Consider the following 22,822-nt stretch of genomic DNA (forward strand, 5'->3'; position numbering starts at 1 on the left):
CCTAGGAAGTTCTCCACCAGGGCCCTGTAATCCTTCTCGTTGTCATCTGTGATGCAGCTGACGATGGAGGAGTCATCGGAGAACTTCTGTAGGTGGCATAAGCCGGACTTTTGCACACTTATATTTTGTTACAGTGTTTGCTGCTAAACACACCATGCTAAATGAGTCTGGCTGCTATAGCCATGTACACTGAGTCACTGCTTAATTGATTGTATTAATATATTAAGAGCATTTAAACACAGTTAAACACCCAACAGTGTAGGCAACATCTGGAATGACAATAATTAAATGCTCCTATAGTGTATGACGCAGCATATTTATATCTCTCACTCCAGAGTTGGCACTTTTAATTTAAACCAAAAGTACATTTATCTGAGCTACTGTAGTAAGATTTTAAACCCATGACTTTTAATTATAAGGCATTATTTTAGACTCAGGTATATTACTTTGTTTACCAAAGTGAAAGGTGTGTTTGCTAAGGAGCTGCTGGTTGTCTTCCCCCTGTGGCAGCTTTGAGATCTGCAGCTGAACAGGCACATGAAGGATCACAACGCCTAGGCATTCTCTTCCAGTTCCTCCACATCCGTCTCCTGCTTCTCCATCTGCAGGAGGTATGAGAGATGAGGGGGTTCGGAGATAATACGCCACCCACAGTCCGTATTGTTTGGTATGATCGGAACTAGAATCAGTGACCCCTCGGTTCCAGAGCCAATTCCATACAGACTGAGCTGCTGCCAGCCATGTTTAAAATGTAGAAAGTTTTATGATTTAAATGTAATTTGTGGATTTGAGTTATGAGCTTAGGTTATTAGAGAAGCCAACATAACAAATATATCTTTATAATAACAGATTACACAACCATAATAACTTATAACAATGCTGTACTTGTATAAAGTATTTCATGTACTGCCCACATCAACCAATATCATGAAACAACATGATAAAAATATTGTGTTCCTGTTCATTTAAACCACATTAATATATATTTAAGTCTGATATCAGCTATGTGCACCGTCTTTACAACTAATCTACACAGAAATAAATCCCCTGCTGTCTTTATACTCATTTTATTTAAGGAAAGGCTTTTTATCACATTAGTTAAAGGCAATGGTGGAAGAAGTACTCACCTTTCTTACATTAATGTCCAAATACTCCATTACAAATAAAGGACCTAGAACCTGAAGTATTAATGAAGAGAAAAATGTACTTAAAGTATAAAAGTAAAAGTACTAAATGACCTCCATATGCGATATATTATTAAATATATGACATTAACTGATTATTAATATTGTTGCATCAAGCAGCATTTTATGTTGCAGACCATATAGGCCTATTGAGACAACATTTTTTTAAACAGTGGTGCATTATGTAAAAAGATATGTTCAGAGATGCATTATGTAAAAATGATTTTGAAATGCAACATTGGGAAAGTCATCGAAGCATAATAAATAATACAACCATTAATGCATGTGCTGGAGTAAAGTTAAATGATTCCCTTTTAAATGGAGTAAAAGTATAAAGTAGCATTAAATGGTAATACTCAAGTACTTCAAAATTATACTTTCCACCACTGGTTGAATACATGTTTTATCAACATGTTGATAAAATGCATTGTATGAACTCAATGACTAATTATCTAACCATGTTTTAAAGTCAGCATCTTTATCAGTTATTAGGGTAGAGAGGATGAACTTAGAAACTACAGAAAATCAAATGTTAAACATACTCCGTATTTTTATTTCATTCATGTTGTGTATGATGGTTTTCAAATGTATGAGAAAACTCTCTTTAACAATTTAACAATAAGGCCATGTATTTTGTATTGTAACACACGTCCTGTATTCGGTAGAGCAGCATTCCTGTGCCTCCCCGTAAAGCGCCCCCGGGTCCGGCGGAACCAAAGAGCTCTGGGGTGGCGGGGCCCACACAGCAGAGGACTCCGATACGGATCCGCTTTCAAGTCATCACATCCGCGTTACTGTCACATTCGTTTTGGTTCCGCTTGGCGGATCAGCGTCGCCACCGCGCGCCGCCGCACATTCTACTGTCAAAACGCGGATCATGATCTGATTCACAAACACGGACGCGCCTCTACCAAAGTCCTTCTGCCTCTACTGTCAAAATGCGGCTCCGCGACACACCCGTATCGGATACGCAGACGCGGACGCGCCATCATTCCAACGGACGCACGGCCAGCACAGCATAATTTTGAGCTCGCAAAGTAAGTATTGATTTTTACATTTATTATATTGTTACATAAAAGTAGATCGTCCCTATATAATTTTCATTATATGGATATTGTCAAACTTGCTTATGACTTGGAATACAATTATAGGAAAACGGTGTAAGTTATGTAAAACAGATTTCCAGATTTCCCTGAATGGGTAAAACAGAACTGTTCGCAATGGTGCGGGTGAATTGCCACTATCATATGGCTAGATAGACTAGTCTGTATTACACAGATGGCCGATAAGTTATAGGGGCTAGATAGTTGTTACACAAATAATTCAAAGCTAGTGTTATAATACCGTTATACATCGGTGCTATACAAGAAGTGACCACCGTCTATCTTGTAGCCGCCTGTGTTTAGCAAGAATGCTAGCTAGCCATGAGCTAGCTAAACCCGCGAACCACTTTGAGTGATGAAATGCTATTACACATATCAGTTAGTAATACATTCTATGTTATCATACTTCATATCCTGTATCCTGATATCTTATAACATAAAATCCGTGAACAATCACACTGATCGTTAGGTCTGAGAACAGAACACGTCCGTGTTGCTACTTTGACAAGCAACACAAGATATGGGAGCAATGCAAATACATTTTCAAATATTAACATGTCAAATTTCTCTCCATTGCCATGGTGCAGGTGTGTCCCAGCTTCAAAGCTCCCCTATCATCCGAGGAACTGCTTCGAAGCAGAGGATGACTCATGGTAAGAACTGATTTCTGAATTATTAAATATGGAAGCACATTTGTTTTATCAGCCACGGTTAGCACAAGAAACACCATTTTAATGGCACTGTATTCTCTTCTTTTACACTGCCATTTTCACCAACGCTCAGGAACAGCACCAGCACCCGCACTCTCACCACCTCCTGAAGCGCCAAGATCCAGCGTAGCAAGGCATGGAGGAATAAACCATGATGCCCCCTGCTCTGGTGAGCAATACCTGATACATTAAAGGGTTACTAGGTCACTCAGGAATTGCAAACTGCAGGCCTATGAGCCAAATCTGGCCCAAGGTGTGTTTCAAATGTGTATTACAGTTGGTCCACATAGTAAGCAGTTTTACTGCATTACGTGGCCTCTTAGTGTAGATGGGCCTGCCAGTGGGCCTGTTCACACTTTGCTGGAAATGCTCAACTACATCATAACAACATTACTATGACATTGCAGGGTGCCTTAAGTAATAGAGTAAGACTTGGTCAATACAATTTTGTGGACAGTCAGGTTTTAGCACCCTACGCGAAGGGGTTAAACAGTATGGGTATTCCATTATTTTAATGGTATGAGTATAGTAAATTCTCATGTCCTTTAGAATATATAACGCAAGAAAACGTCAGGCATTGGTCTTTATGGTGCAGGGGACATGTCCATAGCTTTTTTAATTTTCTTAAATAGGATCACTAATCACTAAACCATTTCCAAATATTAACATGTCAAATTTCTCTCCATTGCCATGGTGCAGGTGTGTCCCAGCTTCAAAGCTCCCCTATCATCCGAGGAACTGCTTCGAAGCAGAGGATGACTCATGGTAGGAACTGATTTCTGAATTATTAAATATGGAAGCACATTTGTTTTATCAGCCACGGTTAGCACAAGAACACCATTTTAATGGCACTGTATTCTCTTCTTTTACACTGCCATTTTCACCAACGCTCAGGAACAGCACCAGCACCCGCACTCTCACCACCTCCTGAAGCGCCAAGATCCAGCGTAGCAAGGCATGGAGGAATGAACCATGATGCCCCCTGCTCTGGTGAGCAATACCTGATACATTAAAGGGTTACTAGGTCACTCAGAAATTGCAAACTCAGGCCTATGAGCCAAATCTGGCCCATGGTGTGTTTTTTGGCTTGCAAGATTGATTTAATTATGTACTGCAGTTGGCCCACATACACAATGAATGCAATAATAATAGTAATGACTTAAACAGTAAAACATGATATGGTATTATATACACTGCATTGAAATTACACCAATATTCCATTCAGTGTTTCGAAGAAGAGAATACAGTGCCATAACAGAAATGTTACATGTTTTTCAATAGCGTTTGAGGTCCAGAAATTGACGCTGCTCCAGAAAATCGTTCACCAGAACGAGCAGATTCTGGCTAAATTGGATTTCCTGGCAAGCCGCCAAAATTGCCCCACGCCAGAGATGACAGGACCTGAGATTTCCAACGTTCAATTTCCCCTGGAGGACCTACAGGCAGTAGATGCCTTTGAAGATCTACTTAAAGACCAGGCCAATGCCTCCACTCGACAGCAAATTGTGAGTTTTTTTTTTTTTTTGCATGGAGCCAATAAGTTCCTATAGATCGTCCATAAGAAAATGTGAATCGTAAGTGTCTACTCTATGCCTTTTAGATATCTTCTTTATCGATAATCGGAGGCCAGGACCTGAAGAGGATAACCTGGAACATCCTTGGTCGAATATTCGGGGTTGCTGTGGCCCACCAGATAAACTGGAAGGGGGTGAATTCAAAGAGGGCTTTCAGCCGGATGGCCATTAGGCCTCTTCTTTTCTGTAAGTAGTTGTTCAAACACAGCCACAAAGTACCTATCCACAATTCACAGCTTTTCTAATTAGTTTGTTTTCCATGCATTTATATCAGGGTTCCCACCCGTCCTGGAATATCAGTAGAGGTCCTGGAAATTCAATAGAGGTTTTTCCAGTCATGGAAAGTCATGGAATTTGAGCATTTTGCATGTGCAGTCAGGGTATATCATTGAATTTGAGCAGTATTGTGCTTTTGTTTTGTCTAGAATGCTGCCCACAACATTATAGAATACTGTAGCGCTGAGCGGTAGCCACTTCAAAAGGATGAAGGAGGCAGCAGACAAAATGAATCGTCTTCGTTTATTTCCTGCCATCTCACAGTCTGAAATGTGGGGGAAAAGGAGGTGTCCCCCAAGAAAATAATAAACACTGCTAATCACTAAACTAAATAAAGTTACACTCTAAAATTCAGCACGGCTTTCCCCTATTCAATCTGCTCAGCTCTGACTAAAAATAAATAACGTCTTGGAACCCTTATCGATAACCCCACCCTTTATCAATAACCGTCCTATCTAGTGGTGGATAGTCTGGCTTCAGAAGTATCAATCCAGCACCTGGCCTACTAGGCACCTGGCTTGTTCCAGCCATTTACTGGACACTGAACACTGTCCTCTACTGACCAAGATATTTAAAAATGTAAACATAGGCCTACTTTTTTCAAGGTCAAAGTTGGAGATTTCAAATTAATTTTCCATTGGGAGACATAGGAGATAGGTGAATAGGATAACATTTTAAACTGTGATCAACTATTCTATTTCTATTCTAACTGTGATTCTTTAACCTTGAAAAAAAACACAGGCCCTACTTTATATCAATCGGAATATTTGTAATATATCATGCATAGGTATTTAATAGTCAGTATGAACCTTTACTATTAGGCCTACATTTTTCTCTGTTTAGCCGTTTTTGCATTAGATTGATTGGACTATTTTCCCCTTGCGAACACGCATAAAAAGCGCTCGTTCTATATGAAGAGAACGTGTTCTATCGCAACAAGGTTTATTTATATTGACTATCCGGTTAAAATGACTGCTTGTTAACTAGGATAGTACTCATAGTTCTACTATCGAGTGGTCTCTGCATATTACTCTACACTGCTCGGAGACTTTCTAGGCTTGGATATATTTGTTATAGCCTATTGTTGTCGAACCCCACCTAGTCAGCCGTAAATATTTTGTTTGCTTGGGTTTTCCAGTGTCGCATCGTCATATAGGCCAATGTGCGATTGAAATGTTCCGTCACAAACATGAATTCTGTCTGATTACAGGTGCCGTGAGGAAAAACCCAATTGCCTGCAAGTCTGCAATGGACGAAGACATCAGCAAGCACGCCATACGTTGGTTTAATTTAGCTGGGGATCGGGCCACCAGGAAGGCGAAAGAGATCAACAATCATTAAATACAATACATTAAATACAACAGTTATCATTTGTCGGGTTATTTTTTTGTAGGCTATTAGCCTAAAATGTGGCTTTTGCAGTTCAAGACAAGTGTGTTTTCTGCCAAATTAGAATGTAATACAAAGCCTGTTTGAAACAAATGCTTAACTGGTTTAGTTTATTAGGATTACCCTTAATAAGAAAGTAAGTTCATTAACACGGATCCAAAACGGTCCCGGCCCGGAACATTTATGAGTCCGGAATGGGTCCGTAGCTGATACAAAATAGTGGGTCCGTGACGGATGCAGTACGCGGACACGAAATGAGTCCGTCTCGGATGTCGCGGGTCCGAACCGTGCCCGTTACGGAGGTGAGCTTTTGAGCGCGGATCCGTTACGGGTGATATACGGGTCCTTTTTGGGTCCGCGCAACGCCTCCGCGGCGGATGATACGCGGCGTGCAAGTGGACGCCGATACGGATCAGTTTGGCGGATCCGTTCCGGAGGAAGACCTCCGGAGGATGAACTCCGGGGCGGATCCACCGCGGAGTATTTTTGCTGTGTGGGGGGGCTCCTGCGGACAGGAGCACCGACATGCAGCCGCTGCACTGACGCTCTGTCACGGCCTCCGCTCCGGGCTACTGCCGCTATACACCGGAAAATAACTCCGTTATCTGGGGGGGTCACTCTCCGGCATAACCTGTGGAGAGAAAATGGCAGACCAGGAGCAGCAGGAGCATGAGGAACAGAGCCCCGCGCTGGACTCACCGGTGCCCGGCCCGACTGAGACCGGGAGAGCGGTCTCTATCGCCCGGCTGCTGCACTATGAGTGCGGGCTTCTGATGCAGCTCTACGTGAGTCCTTTATATATATATACATTCTATATTACACACACACACACACACACACACACACACACACACACACACACACACACACACACACACACACACACACACACACACAGATAGACATATAAATATATATGTATGTATGTTGATATTTAGTGTGTTACTGCACCTCCACAGTACTCTTGTGTTTAAAAGATGTTGCGATGCAGTGTGACCCCCTCCCCCCAATGGATAGAGTGTATTGTATGTTGTTGTTCCTAAGTCCCCTCCTCTCCATTGGTGGGTGTTTCAGTAAGGAGTCTCTGAGCTGCATGTTGGTGCGTCTGTCTGTCTGTCTGTCTGTCTGTCTGTCTGTCTGTCTGGCTGTCTGTCTGTCTGTCTGTCTGTCTGTCTGTCTGTGTAACCAGCTGTTCTTTTTCTCCTCTCAGAAGGAGAAGGAGTCATTCCTGTCAAGCTTCTCCCCTGGTGGAGGACGCATGGTGTCCCCGTCCCCAGTCTCGCTGGAGGAGGCGAGTGGAGAGCAGCGGGTGGAGCGGCTGCACGCCGCCCTGCGGCAGTGCCTGGGCCTCCTTCACTGTGTCCTCCTGAAGGAAGAGGAGGAGTGGGGGGAGCAAGAGGAAGACTATGAGACTCTGAAGAAGAACGTACGCGTCCGTCTGGAGCACCTGCTGCTCTGCACTAGAGGACTGCTAGAGGGCCCAGACACCGCCCTGGAGGTCACCCCAGACCACCAGGGCACTGAGGTCACACAAACACAGACACACACTCAGTCATAATGTACTGTGTGTATATCTTGAAGTAGTTTTTGAAAAGTGTATCCTGACAAAGACAATCATTTTGCCGAGCTTATACTGTTCAGGAACTAAATTCAGGGTAATTTACACTCGTCATGAATTAGTAGAGGGAGGGCGGGATCCAGCAGATCGTTTTAAAGCAGCACTATGATGCTGACCTCTATAAAACAGAAAAAGAAGTATGTAACACATTTAAATCATATTCACTTAGATTGGTAGAGGAGTGTGTGGCATTTGATTCTCTAACAGAGTGTATTCAGGTACGTCTCCTGCAAAACTCCTGCTCTCTCTCTCACAGCCGTGCCAACATTTTCCCTGAAATGTACCCAGCTGTTGAGGTGTGAAGTTGGACGGACATGTTTCCTGAATATCCTTCCCTGCTCACATGAGCCCATGCTGATCTCAGGGACTGATTACAGAGATATGTTTACAAAGAAACATCGCTCATGTTTTTTAGATGAGCGGATCCTTGTTCAGATGTGTGTGTGTGTGTGTTGGATAAGTTCAGATTAAACTGAAGCAGTAACGTTACATTTAGACACAGATAAAATTCAGTCAATGAATTTCATTTCACTTGGATTTAATTTGGCCAAGTGTCTGTCTGTACGCCTCTTCTGTACTGTTCCTTTTACTCTTCCTGTTAAATGGAGTAATGCATGGTCCTTCTCTCCTGCAGGAGCCGGATGGAGCGAGGGGGGTGTTTGGTCTGAAGGTGTGGACGTACCGGGTCCTGCTGGAGCTGCATCACTGGGCGGACTACGCTGCAGAGACTCTGCACATCTTCCACACAGAGAGGGGGGGGACAGCAGACCTCTGAGCTGATGCTACATGAACGACCAACAGCTGTAACTCCTATCGCCTCTTCTAACATGGGGGGGCGCAGACTTCTGAGCTACTGATTCAACAACAATTAGGAGTAACTCCTGTAACCTCCTCTAACCCTGCTCCTCCAGCTTTACTCCACCTCCTTTAACCCTGCTCCTCCAGCTTAACTCCACCTCTTCTAACACTGCTCCTCCAACTTGAACTCCACCTCCTCTAACCCTGCTCCTCCAGCTTAACTCCACCTCCTCTAACCCTGCTCCTCCAGCTTTGACTCCTGTAACCTCCTCTAACCCTGCTCCTCCAACTGTAACTCCTGTAACCTCCTCTAACCCTGCTCCTCCAACTTTAACTCCTGTAACCTCCCTTAACCCTGCTTCTCCAGCTTAACTCCACCTCCTCTAACCCTGCTCCTCCAGCTTAACTCTACCATCTCTAACCCTGCTCCTCCAACTTTGACTCCTGTAACCTCCTCTAACCCTGCTCCTCCAACTTTAACTCCTGTAACCTCCTCTAACCCTGCTCCTCCAACTTTAACTCCTGTAACCTCTAACCCTGCTCCTCCAACTTTAACTCCTGTAACCTCCTCTAACCCTGCTCCTCCAACTTAACTCCACCTCCTCTAACCCTGCTCCTCCAGGTTTAACTCCTGTTACCTCCTCTAACCCTGCTCCTCCAGCTTTAACTCCACCTCCTCTAACCCTGTACCTCCCAGACCAGCTTTAACTCCTGCTCCTCTCACAGATCTCCTCCCCTGGCATCGCCAGTCAGTAAGGAGCTGCAGTCTCTCTGTGTAAAGCTTTATGAGGTGAGACTGAAGTGGTTTTTTTTGTACATGTTGTATTTATCTTATTTAAGTGGACTGATAATCTGAAGCTGGATCTACTAACCTATGAATGTAGCCAAACACTGATACACTGTGACCCTGTAGCCATGTGATGTTTATTAACACCATTAACATTATTAACTCTATCTCTTGTTTTCATACCTTTTATTACCTTTGGAGCTTTATTAACATGTGTAATCTGATGATTCCTCACATTTCTGTTATACTTGAATATGCTGCTACACTGTTTGAACTGTAGGACCCGCTTTCTCCAAAGAAATATGTATATTAGAAGTTCACTGTAGTACTATAAGTGGTGTTCACTGCATGACACAGCAGTGATGATGATGATGATGATGATGATGATGATGATGATGATGATGATGATGTGACTCTTCTGTGCATGAAGTGATTTCCTGGATGTGCCGTGAACATTAAACAGTCTGAGCCACCTGTCTCTCTACTTCTCTGTTTCTCGTCTTTATACACTGCCTACCTGATCAAAAGAAATACAAAATGCAACATTTACTTTTCTCTGCCTAAGGAATATATTCAGTATGGTTAGTAAAATGGCAACACGACATTATTAACATTAGTTTCATTAAATAACTACAATGTTCTAATATGTTCTCTGTTTTAAATTGAGCAATTATATATTTCCTATTATATTTCTTGCATGTTTACACTCCTTGTGAGACTCCTCTAATGGAAACCACAGATACAGAGCAGAGGGAAATATCCATCTATAAAACCAGATTGAACCTATAAAACAAAAATATATTTAATGTGCATCATACAGGTTAAAAACTTCACTTATCCTGTATGTATGTGTGTGTATATTTATGTATATTCGTGTAGTGTGTGTGCGTGTGTCTGTCTGTCTGTCTGTCTGTCTGTCTGTCTGTCTGTCTGTCTGTCTGTCTGTCTGTCTGTCTGTCTGTGTGTGGATGTCTGGATGTTTCTCAGATTTGTGTGCACCCTTGCACTGTATGCACCCCCCGCACCCTCATACTGCATGTTGCCCCCTCCTTTACACTACTGCCCCCCCCCCCCCCCCCCCCCCCCCCGCTGCACCCTCACAATGTATGCCCCCCCTGTCTCCCTGAGCCCGGAGGATGTGTTGCACATGCGCGCTGCAGCTCGGACCGAGTGAAGCGCGCTAATGGCGGAGAATGTTCGGTCGCCGTTTGACTACCGGGAGCCGCCGACCCTGGACAGCGACGGGGACGGGAGCAAGCCTCCGCCGCGAGGGTGAGTGAGCCGGGCCGCAACCTCCGGTGTGCGGTCTTCACCGTGGGTGGGGGGGGGTCGTTGGCGAAATGCAGAAGACGCACGCGCTGCTCCAAGCGTGCACGGTTGTTTGGTTGACGTTTGGAGCCTTTCTTCGCATGCATGGTTTCAGCGGTACACCAGAGAAACGGGGCCGGGGGTCTTGGTTGTCCCCCGGTGGAGGAGCAGCTTCTCCTGCTGCAGCTCTTTGTCCACAGCCGCTCACTTAAAGCCCATCATTAGCTGCCGAGCTAACAGCTAGCTGCGGTTAGCATCACTGTTAGCATGTAGCCAGCTGCAGGAACCAGCAAAACACAGTCCCCTGACCGTTGTCGTGGTCTGACCCAGAGTCTCTGACCCGGTCTGTGATCTGACCCATAGTCTGTGAACCGGCCTTTGGTCTGACCCAGAGTCTGTGACCGGTCTGTGATCTGACCCGCAGTCCACTGACCCGGTTTGTGATCTGATCCAGAGTCTATGGTCTGACCCAGAATCTGTGACCCGGTCTGTGATCTGACCCGGAGTCTGTGGGCTGCTTTTCTTTTATACTCTGTTTCTATACACTACAAAGTAAATCATAGTGTAATCTGAGTGTAACTGTTTTTAAGAGGTTATAATGTTCCCACAGGGAAGTAGCGACCACAGCAGTAGAGGAAATATGTGATTGAAGCCACAGGTTTCTCTGTCTGCTCCGCTGGATTTATTTCTGACTGTGTGTTTCTGTTTCTGTTTCAGGCGAGTGTGTGGGAGGAAGAGGAAAGGGACGCCGGTGAAGGTGTGTGACCGGGCGTATGTGACAGAAGATGAGGAGGAGGAGAGCATGTCAGAGCACAGCTATAGCCCAGGTACATGCACATTCATTTCTATTTACTTATATTTATAAACTTATATATCTATATACACACTCTGACCTGTCTCTCTGTCCAGGTGAGGGTCAGTACCCAGAGGGGGGCGAGAACCGCCTCCCCCCACCTGGCAGCCCTTACTACCTGCCAGACCCTGCCCAGCTCTGGTAAGCAGGATCCCCCCACCCCCCACACATGTCTGATGGGATTCATTATCTATGCTGCATGTTATGTCATGTGACTTCCTGTCTGTAGTGTGCCAGAGCTGGGTGAGGAGGGGGCGAGTGGCGTCCGGGGGCCGGTCCTCTTCCACCCCCCCCCAAACTGCCGCATCAGAGAGGTGCATTGTGGGACGCAGGTGAGACTGGTCGTCATAGCGATCCGAGACATTGCCAAGGGAGAAGAGATCACGGTGGACTACAGCCTGACGGACTGGGGGGAGAACGCCATGGTGGGACAGATTTTATTATTCAAATATATTTATTATTATTTATTACTCTGCAAGGCCAGGGGGGCATATATATATCTGTGTGTAACTGTATAAATATATGCGACTACAGCTACATTTTGACGTACTTTCATTTTGAAATGTGTGTATGCAGGAGGAAGAGGCGGGCCCTCACCCTCTGTCCCTCTCTGTCTCTGATTACCTCACCCCCTCCTGGTCCCTGTCCCCCTCGTCCTCCCCGCTCACCCACTCTGAGCCCAGCGACTCGGATCGCGAGGAGGACGAGGAGGAAGAAGAGGACGACGATGACGACGATGATGAAGATGAGGAAATGGAGGAGATGAGGGGCCGGATGCTTCGCCGGCGTAAGAAACGCAAGCTCACCGAGGAGGTGACGACGAAGAAAAAGAGCGAGCCCCCCTGCTCTTCCTTCAACCACCCTCCGCCCTCCACCCCCACTTCCAGAACCCAGGCCCCCGCCCTGGTCCCCCCCACTACCAACATCAACAACAACATCAACATCAACATTGGCGGCTCTGGAGGGGGGGCTCTGAGCCGGCGGCAACACTGCCCGTATTGCGGCCGCCACTACCGCTCGCTGGCGCGCCACCTGGAGAAGCACCATGCATCGCAGCCCGAGGTGCGTGCGGCCATGGAGCTGGCCCAGCTGCACTCGCAGCGCTCTAACGGTGGAGCAGCACACCCCTCCTCTTCCTCCTCCTCACACTCCTTTGCAGTCCCACAGCCCGCAGCCTCCAGCCCTCCCCCACCTCTCTTCTCCAGGGAGAGGGACTCGCCGGCGACCCGCTCCAACCCCGGCGGCGTCTCCTTCTCTCTCTCGCTGTCCCCATCCCCTTCTGCTACGCCCACAGCCACCAAGAAGCCGCCCAGCGTACTGCGGCCCGGAACCAAGCGCCCCGCCCCCCCTCCGGCAACACGAGTCAAGACCCCATCACCTCCCCCGCCTGCTCCCAGGAGGGGGAGGAGGATGAAGAGGGAAAAGAATGAAGAGCAACCGAAGGTGGAGGTGGAGAGCTCAAAGAGTCAGGAGGAGCTGGCTCCACCTCCGACCCCCGAGCCCAACATAGATCCGGAAGAGGACCTGGATCTGAGTGGAGACGCAGCGGAGGAGAAGAACGGAGCGCTGATGAGGTGAGGGGGGGGGGGAGTCTATGTTGATATGTTCGGTGTCTGATTCTGCTGCTCTTTAATGTGTGTGTGTCCTCTCCAGCCAGCAGAGACACCACATGTCCCCGCTGCTGTCTTCCCTCTCCACCCTGGTGGTGTACCTCCGCCGGCAGCAGCACTCCTCCTTTCTCTCCCTCTCCCGCTCCCCCCACTCCGCGGAGGCCTGGCGCCTCCTCTGCCACTCCAGCCTGTCGCTGCTAATCCTCTACAACCGCCACCGTGAGTGTGAGGTGGCCAAGCTCACCGTGCAGGACTACTGCAGTCGCACCACCCCCCCGCCCGGCCCCACCTCTCCCTCCGGCATGGAGGCCCTGCTTTCTCCCTTTGAGCGCAATGTGCTGTGCCAGCTTCCGCGGGCGGGGGTCCTGGGGAAGCGAGGGCGCCTGCAGCCGCTGATCCTGCCACCGCACTGCGAGTCCTGCCTGGACCTGCTGCTGCAGACCAGCCCCGGGGTGGGGGTGGACCCCGACAGCCCCTACGTCTTCTCCCGGCCGTACCACTCCCCCGCCACCCCGCTGCGGGGCACAGACCTTCTGAGGAACCTGGCCCGGTCCAGCGGGGCCAAGAACGCTGGGACGCTGACGGGCACGCGTGTGAGGCGGCAGGTGGCCATCCTCACCCAGCTGCTGCTGCTGGAGGAGGGTGAGGGGGGGGGTGCCAAGCGACTGGAGGACTTCCTGGAGCGGGAGTACCATGTCACCCAGAACTGCTCCACCCTCCTCCGGGATCCCGCCCTAATGGGCCGGGTGGGCCGGGTTGTGCTGTATGGAGAGAAGGAGGGAGTGCTGTTCCGCGGGATGAGCCTGCAGCACATTTGCCTGGAGCTGGATGGTGAGGGTCTCCGTCTGCTCCGACCGTCTCCTCAACGTGTCTCCATCACCTGTCTCCTCCATCTGTCTGCTCCACCTGTCTCTTTGTCTCCGTATCCTCCACCTTTTACCGTCATCTGTCTGCTCCATCTGTCTGCTCCACCTGTCTCTGTCATCTGTCTGCTCCATCTGTCTACTCCACCTGTATCTGTGTCTCCGTCTCATCAACCTGTCGCCGTCACTTGTCTACTCCACCTGTATCTGTGTCTCCGTCTCCTCCACCTATCTCCATCGTCTGTCTGCTCCGCCTGTGTCCTCCTCTTTGCTCCACTTTTCTCTTTGTCTCCTTCATCTGTCTCCTCCATCTGTAAAGTTCCTCCTCCGTCAGCTTTCCTCTGTTTTGTTTCTCCTGCAGTGATGTCAGGAAACTCTGCAGAGTCCTTTTCAGATTCAGAGGTGGAGGAGGAAAAGGAGGAGGTGAAGGAGAAGGTGGAGGTGATGATGGTGAAGAGGAAAGGACCGGGTAGACCCCGCAAAAAGAGAGCACCACCCCCCTCCGTCAGCCCCTCTGTAGCCAGCAGCCATAAGAAAAGATGTACCCCACCGAAATCAGGTATGCTTTTGACTACTGCTACACCTGCTCCACCTGTTTCCTCTCACTTTGATCCCCCTGTCACTCTGCTCCACCTGTGTTTTCTCACTTTGCTCAATATATTTCCTCTCACTTTGCTCCAACTGTTTCCTCCCACTCTGGTCCACCTTTTTCCTCTCACTTTGCTCCACCTGTTTCCTCTGCTCCACCTGTCACTGTGTTCCACCTGTTTCCTCTGCTTCACTTCTCCCTCTAACCACCTCTCACTCTGCTCCACCTGTCCCAGGTAAGCGTGGGGTGCTGAAGCGGCCATGGTCGGAGGCGGAGCGTGTGGCCGTGGAGACTCACCTGAAAGGGAACCTGGTGGAGCTGCGGGTCCCGGCAAAGGCTGACTGTGAGCGCTGCCTGGAGCTCTGCCCACTGCTGGTCAGCAACCAGCGCGACTGGCGGTCCATCAAGTTCTACGTCCACAACCGCATCCAGCTGCTGAAGAAGCAGGGGCGGAGGGAGAGCGCCGCCCTCTGAGAGCCCCCACCTCATGTACAGACCAGCAGAGGGAGGCGAAGGGGACACATTAACCCCCTCCCTCGTGTACAGACCAGCAGAGGAAGGGGGAGGAGAGACTGACCCGCACCCTCATGTACAAACCAGGAGAGAGAGGGGAGGAGACACTAACCCCCACCCTCATGTACAGACCAGCAGAGGGAGGGGGAGGAGACACTGACCGCCACCCTCATGTACAGACCAGCAGAGGGAGGACTTCCTGTTGGGGGGGCCTCAGTGATGGATCAGCTGTGTGTAACCTGTGAATATGAGTCCAGTGAACGCGTCCTACAGATTTATTTTTGTCCTCCCGCCGGCTTCACACGGTGCGGGGCGGTGCAGCAGCAGGTGGAGGAGCTCCAACCAAAAAAACATTTTGGAGCTTCATCCACCACGTTCAAAACGCATCAATCATCTTACTCGTGCTGCAAGTTTTTAATATTGCATGTGTGTTGACGGTGCATATCTGTGGACAGGGCCGACAGTGGCCGACAGGTGCAAATAAGCTCCAGCGGCCCAAAACATTTCCATCAGGAGAAACGCACTGCAGCTTGAGTAACGCTACGAAAACACAAATGTGCCAGTAAAACTTACATTTGTGTTTTAAAATTAGAATTATTTCGGAAGCTGCAGCGCGTTTCTCCTAATTCCAATGTTTCGAGGTGTTGTTGCGCATTTGGCAGCCACTGTACCAGGTCAGATAAAGATGCGACAATTAATATTATATATAATATTATCATATCGTTATATTCCAGTGGGGGCAGCGCAGGATGTTTTTGCGACATTTCCAGTTCGTTCCAGAGAGAAGTCCAAATTCTAATTGAGGATTTATTATTAGGAGACGATGTTAAAAACAATGGAGGTCATTGGTTCAGCTCTCCGTGCATCAGCCCACACACTGCATACACTCTGTGTGTGTGTGTGTGTGTTTGTGTGTCCACGTGTAAATGTTGTTTTTATATTGACTGATGTTGTTTTATTGCCCACACAGTGTTGTTGGACCATGATGCACCTGTGATGCATTCTGTATGGATGACCGCTGACCTGAGTTCACTGCATATCAGAGTTTAATCTATATTTCAGATGATTTTACCCATAGTGTAAATACTTCATATGAAGAGTATTAGTGACGGCAAAGCAGTGTGTGATGATGGTGTACATACTGTAAATACTACCTCTACTTATTAAAGTGTACCACATTATGACGTGTTTTTTGTCTTAAAGATTGGAACAGATAACAGGAATGAACAGATGATGAGTTTATTGACACAAATATTAAACGGCATTCATAACATAATGTTTTATATGAACACGTACATGCATAGGGTGAACAGAACAGTGGAGAATTAAACGTCTCCGATTATGCACTTTTATGGCATATATTATAGGTCTCAAATATAAAAAAGCAAGTCTCTGATGTGTTTTGCTCAAAGTACCAAACAGATCAAGGATTTTAGCATGTCCACTATCCCTTTGCTTTAGCCCCATTTTCATAAGTGCTGATTCTCTGACTTTCCCTTTCATGCAAATGAGCTGAAGCTGGCCGCACCCCTTTGGATAGCATGCATCTCTCTGTCTGAAGAGAGAAGTTTCTAACAGAGAAACTCAGCTAAACGCTTCCGTGATTAAACGTCATATTATGTACCCAACCACATCAAGCATTACTTTCTCTCCTGCAGACATCCTGCACAGAGACACAGAGTTGCTGCTGAGGGGATTTAACACAACAAGCTGCCTATTTTCTACTTCCTTCAGATCAAACAAAAACACAATATTCATCATCATTATTTAAAAAAAATATGAAAACTAGTATTGTTCTGCAGCACCTCCACACACTCCCTGACCTGTAAAGCTCCATGGTGTCAACGTTCAGCCTCATTCCCCTTCTGTAATAACGCCATGGGAGACTTGTCACGCATCCCCGGGTTGAACAGGGGGTATAGCGGCCCGGTGAAATCTGCGTTGAGGCTGCAGATGAGGCTCTGTTCCTCCACGTTATAGAAGGAGAGTTCCCCGCGCTCAAAGTCCAGAAACACCCCGAGGGTCATGGGCCCGGAGGGGGGCAGCAGCACCGGATGCTGTGTGCTGAGTTGCAGGCTATTGGGGGAGGAGGACAGGAACCAGAACCCGTCGGAGGAGGATGGAATGAGGCGTGAGTCCCCCGGGATGGAGGCTTTACTTGTCACTCCCACCCACCAGGACTGCTTCAGCCCCACCCCCTTATTCCCCAGAGACACCTCCCAGTAGTGTCGTCCAGAGGAGAGGGAGGGTGTCCCGGTGATGGCGGTTAGACAGGTCACTTGAGCTCCATCAGGAAACGTACAATCCAGTTTATCTCTCAGAATATTGTCTTTGATGAAGAGGAATTCATGTTCAGTTCCTTTCTTGTCCAGTGTCACATTAACTGTGGGAAATGGAAAGCAGCGTCAGTACGAGTCTCACTGTGTGCCTTCCGTTTTATTAAAGAGGCTATATTCTATTTTTTCTAGATAACTTAAAAGTGAGGCACAGAGGGTAAGCAGATAATTATTATTATAATGTAATAACAAATTGTGGAGTGGTTACCGTAACTCTTGCAGGCTGTTGATGGCTGTGTTGGCTCGAACTTGTCTGTAACACAATATTATATCATTTTCATCAATACAGCCAAATAATATCTTTCTGTCTGGTATAACTTTATCAATATTTATATCTACCTTTTGGTAGAAGTGTTTGATTCTCTGGGGAAGAAAGCACAAACAAGTGTCATTACTCAATGATACAATTTAACACTATAATTAAATAAACATTTAAGGAAAGAGTAATAAGAGAAATATAAAATAATAATAATAATGTGTTCAAGGCTTCTTACCCTCAACGGGCAATTTGGCTTTCTTCCCTGAAACACAGAATATGTTCAGCATATCTAACATTTATATTTACAACATAACAATGATGTGTTAGAAATAAATAGGTACCTCTCTTTCTATGGAACAGAAATGCAGCTGCCAGCAGCCCTGAGAAGAGGAGTAGACCAAATGCTACCCACCCTGCTGCCCCCCCCGACCCTGAAACACAGGCAATGTTGTTATTTCAATATTGTTTGTAGGTATTAAAAGCTAGTCTAACATGTTGAAATGTAATTAACATTTAAAAATGTCACACACATAATAATAATAACTGGATAATTGCATTTTAATTTGACCTCCCATGCATTTCCCTGCTGCACCCCTTTTCCTGTGTTCTCACCCTCAGGAGGAGCAGGGGGCTCCTGCATCTCCAGCTGGACCTCCTGCTTCTCCACCAAGCAGGACACCCGGGTGGAGGCGGGCAGCAGGATCCAGCTGTGCACCGACACCAGGCCGGAGGGTGCGGTGCTGTACTGTAGACTCTGCGGGGTGAGGGCCTGCAGGGGGTCCTCCCAGTGCAGGCTTGGGAGGGGAAACCAGCCCTCAGACATACAGCTCAGGTTCAAACGGCCATCCGGTCCCCACGTTGCGGACAGCAGGGGAGGGGTCCCAGTCTCTATATGAGGGAGAGCAGAGAATTAGAGGTCTGCACGTACTCCTGTCTCGTCCATCTGCATTGACTCACCCTTCACCACCAGGCTGACGGTGGCTCTGTTGTAGTGTTTGTCGCTGCTGGTGTAGCAGATGTATTCTCCAGCGTCCTGCAGTGTGACGTTTTCCAGCTTCAGGCTCACATCCCCCCCGCGCAGCCCGCTGGACGCTGCGTCCCTCAGGCCAAACGATGCCCTGCCGGCGTACGTGGCGTCCTGCGAGGTGTGGTTCAGCTGGTACAGCAGCACCGGGGAATCGAAGTGATCCGGGAGGAACCAGCGCACCTCCAGCAGCTCTGCGCTCTTGGGGGGGGAATTCCAGCAGGATAGGGTGGCTGTGTGTCCAAGCTGCACAGAGACTGGAGACCCCCCCACCAGCAGGCTTTCGGCCACTGACACACAGGAAACACAGCACACAGGTTCATCATTTGTTGGACTAACACCATGTAATACCTGCATTCAACATGTTTTTTGTTTTGTCTCCTTCTGTGCATGAGTACAGTATTTGAGTAAATGTAATTTATTACGTTCCAACACTGTTAGGGGGTAAAAAATATTTATCTTGCTGCTGACCGATATAAAGTTTTTCACTTGGACTTGCTGATTAACAACCCATTTCGTTTTTTCCCAAGCTAGAGAAGATGTGATATTACTTAAGTGTTTTTTAACATTGTTCTCTTTATACATCCATGATGCAGTCAGCAGAGTTATGCAAAAGGTGTGTTTCAATGGCACACCCTCGTGGAGATGCAATCTTGTTATTGTATTAAAATGAAGCAGACATCTGATGGGGTAAAGCCACTCCCATCTTAAAATAAATGGATTTGTGAATCTAGTGTGCATTTATTTATTTTGAGACTGATCTGATCTTTTACATCTGTGCAACCTCTGAACTCCCCCCAGATATCAATAAAATCTCACCAAAACTTCCCCACCCTTATTTAGAAACTAAAAACAAAAAACAAGGTAGAGCTAAAAATCTTCAATATTTGCAGAAAAAATAAAACACTCTCAGCTAGTTGGCTACTTAGCTGCTTCCAGTGATGATAGGATTTTGAAAATGGGCTGATCTGAATAATGAGTACTTTTACTTTTGGTACTTTAAGTATATTTTGAGAGATATCCTTGTCTACTTTTACTTAAGTAACATTGTGAATGCAGGATTTTTAATTGTAACAGAGTATTCCTACACTCTGGTTCTACTTTAACAGAATCTGAGTACATCTTCCACCTCATTGTTACTTCATATAAACTCACCTGGAGCAGCTCGGCAGCAGAACACACACACCGCTAACACCTCCAGCATCAGCCGCAGAGTACCTGTGAAACACACACGTATCACTTTATACTGTGGTGTATTAAATCTGGAGATATACCAGGGCAGATACTCCCTGAGGTCGGAGGAAGGTTGGGTGGAAGAAGAGTGAAAAACAACATCTGGAATATGTTAAAGATGCCCTAGGTCACCTAGTGGGGCATACAGAGTTATTGCCTAGGTGGTATATTAAATCAGTTCATATACAGTTAGTTACTCCCTGAGGTCATAGAGAGTGCAGAGAGTGATGTGGTACGACAGGAGGTTGTAGAACAAACCTCTGGACTATGTCAGAAGACCTCCAGGGATGAGTAAGACAAAGACTAACGTATATCTCACCTTATTTGGGTACACATCCTCATAGAACATCGCATTTTGACACACACCCACATTTCTCCTATAAAGTGTGTGCACAAAGACTGTTCGGGGGACTTCCACAATTGGCTCTGGGGACCCCGCATCGCCCGTGTTGGTGTATGATACTATGCCAGGGATGGCCAACCAGTCAGGGACGAAGAGACAATTATTTGACTGTGTTACTGCAAAGAGCCACATCATACACACATCGTGGATGTATGTCCGCCCACGTCTCTCTTGCCCTTTCTCTTTTGCTCTCACCCTTTCTGTGTGCTCCAGGGGCATAGCTAGTTTTGAAGTTTGAGTGGGGTGGACTTCACATCCTCTAGGGGGGTCCGGGGGCATGCTTCCCAGGGCAGATTTTAAAAAACACTTTAAAGTGAATTGCATGGTTCTGGTGCACTTTGAGAGCAAAATTAAGAGGCTACACAATATAACTGTGTGGTCTTGGTAAGGGGAGGGGGCACAACTCTCAACACAAATGTGAGACATAAAAAAATATATATATATACATTTTTCTTTTTAATTTCAAAATGTTCATTTGGGTGGGATTTCATTTTTTTTAGGTGGGCTGAAGTTCACCTAAAATAGGTATAGCTACGCCACTGGTGTGCTCCCTCACTCTATTCCTTAGTGCCCCTCTCTGTCTCTCACACATAGAAAATGAAAATCTAAAAATGTACAATAATTGACACAGACACACACTCCAATAGAGACACACTCTGTCACACAGACAGACACACATACCTCTGCTCAGCCAGATTTCGTGTAAATGTCACACACCATGATATTGACAGAAAGTATTAAGACCAGAGGCCAGTTATTTTCAGCCATTAAGATTGTGTGCACTGTCTCACACACACTCTCACTTAATCATGTGAAAACTATTTTTTTTATTACTTACTGCATGTTGCTTCTTTGAACTAAGTTGGCATTCATTGCGTTGCACAATCCTTTACACATCTGGCTTACAATATTTAAATGTTTGTATTTAAAACAAACCCATGACTAAGGTTGGTTCAAATACTGCTTCATGACAGTTATTTAGAAATAAATGAAGTGCATTTAAGTTAATTATCCTCGCATGATAACTATCTCAACGTTTACCCTGTGACTGGCAGAAGATGCACTTTCTCTCTTATTTATGTCGTTATCGCGATTCAGCAACTCCGGAGTCCTTCTGTGTCGGTGGCCAGCTTTCCGTGAGCAGGCACTCTCACACACAACTACAACTGCAAAGTGTTACCGTTTTGATCTGACAACTTTTTATTGAGTTATTACGGTCTTATCTGAGTTTTATTTTCGCCGTTCAGAGATCTCTCTCTTCACTGTCACATCGCGGGTGCAGTAGAACCCGCCTCCTGTACTGCAGGATCTGCATTCTGATTGGCTAAAGCACTTCCGTATCGAAAACTCTGTGTAAGGATTGGCCTGGAACTTGTGTGTCCTTAACCCTTTTTGAACTTGGATACATGTGCGCAAAAAAAAACCACACTTCAAATTCCATATGAACTGAGGAGCTGCATGAGACATAGTACAGGTTGGCCACCCCTGTACTGTGCTGCTGTAATAAACCTTATTATATACAAGCTGGTGTCTCCGGAGACTTCTTCATCATCTTCACAAACATCGCTACAAGATATACTTCTATGCATTTACACAAGAGAACAGACTAACTCATAATAATAAAAATAACAATACATTGCGAATAATATATTATATAGCACTCTCATTGAACCTACCCATCGTTCTGATTCAGAGACAAAAGACCCGTCACACCGCGCAAACTGTTGTCCGTGAAGACTGCAGAGAAGAATACAGATGTATAAAGGGTTTAGAGATAAAGACTTAGATTTTAAAATAGATTAGAGATGAAGCAAAGAGACACAGATTGATGTCAGTTTGACCGTCACTTTTCCATCCGACAAGTTTTACGCTTTTTACTTTCACTTCCACCACTCCCGGAAGATGTCGCCTCCCACACTGATATTTCATTACGACCTTATATAGCCTAGGCTACACACGTCACTCACAGAATGCTGGAGAACTTGTGCTGAGGTCACACCGCCACTATATGACCGTACCTAGATACTCCGCCTTCATTCGGAAAAACACTGCTCACCTGGAAACACTCACTTGTATACAGTCAATAATGACCTGTATAAAGTCTGTTCTCACCTGTAGGCCTATATACTCACCTGTATATGAGCTCTGTATGTATACTCACTCATTTGTATGCTTACCTGTGTATTTACTCAGCTGTACATTTAATCACCTGTGTATATATACTCACCTGTATGGTCACCTGTATTAAACTCAACTGTGCATATATACGTCCAGCAGTGGCTCAGTCATTAGGGGCTTAGACTGGGAATCGTAGGGTTGACGGTCCCCGAACAAACTTGAAATATGGAAAGTGGACTGCTACTTAGAGAGTCCCAGTTCACCTCCTAGGCCC

At 46.5% G+C, this 22,822-nt stretch overlaps 3 protein-coding genes across 4 annotated transcripts; 2 read left to right on the top strand and 1 right to left on the bottom strand.

Annotated features, from left to right (window-relative positions):
* The first annotated feature begins 2,027 nt into the window (after nt 1–2,027).
* On the top strand, nt 2,028–6,212 carry LOC134875721 (uncharacterized). 2 transcript variants are annotated; one of them, XM_063900329.1, is made up of 8 exons: nt 2,028–2,221; nt 2,875–2,940; nt 3,071–3,166; nt 3,697–3,762; nt 3,892–3,987; nt 4,279–4,502; nt 4,598–4,757; nt 6,058–6,212. In XM_063900329.1, the coding sequence occupies exons 2-8, from the start codon at nt 2,931–2,933 to the stop codon at nt 6,186–6,188; spliced, it is 783 nt and encodes a 260-aa protein (XP_063756399.1). In that variant the 5' UTR covers nt 2,028–2,221; nt 2,875–2,930; the 3' UTR covers nt 6,189–6,212. The 2 variants fall into 2 exon arrangements, with proteins under 2 accessions (XP_063756399.1, XP_063756398.1); XM_063900328.1 differs by lacking the exons at nt 2,028–2,221; nt 2,875–2,940 and having other exon boundaries at nt 3,007–3,166.
* Nucleotides 6,213–10,566: 4,354 nt separating this feature from the next.
* Nucleotides 10,567–16,356, top strand: LOC134875953 (uncharacterized). Its single transcript, XM_063900735.1, has 8 exons — nt 10,567–10,711; nt 11,465–11,574; nt 11,657–11,741; nt 11,830–12,025; nt 12,177–13,174; nt 13,254–14,041; nt 14,435–14,632; nt 14,898–16,356. The coding sequence occupies exons 1-8, from the start codon at nt 10,623–10,625 to the stop codon at nt 15,134–15,136; spliced, it is 2,703 nt and encodes a 900-aa protein (XP_063756805.1). The 5' UTR covers nt 10,567–10,622; the 3' UTR covers nt 15,137–16,356.
* A 42-nt stretch (nt 16,357–16,398) lies between these two features.
* Nucleotides 16,399–22,356, bottom strand: LOC134875954 (butyrophilin subfamily 2 member A2-like). Its single transcript, XM_063900737.1, has 9 exons — nt 22,107–22,356; nt 19,950–20,012; nt 18,728–19,084; nt 18,383–18,658; nt 18,112–18,201; nt 18,006–18,032; nt 17,851–17,874; nt 17,720–17,764; nt 16,399–17,558 (listed from the first exon to the last, which is right to left on the bottom strand). Exons 1-9 carry the CDS (start codon nt 22,108–22,110, stop codon nt 17,017–17,019), a joined length of 1,428 nt encoding a protein of 475 aa, XP_063756807.1. The 5' UTR covers nt 22,111–22,356; the 3' UTR covers nt 16,399–17,016.
* Between the last annotated feature and the right edge of the window lie 466 nt (nt 22,357–22,822).

The sequence above is a fragment of the Eleginops maclovinus genome, chromosome 14 (assembly GCF_036324505.1).
Source record: "Eleginops maclovinus isolate JMC-PN-2008 ecotype Puerto Natales chromosome 14, JC_Emac_rtc_rv5, whole genome shotgun sequence".
NCBI lineage: Eukaryota > Metazoa > Chordata > Actinopteri > Perciformes > Eleginopidae > Eleginops > Eleginops maclovinus.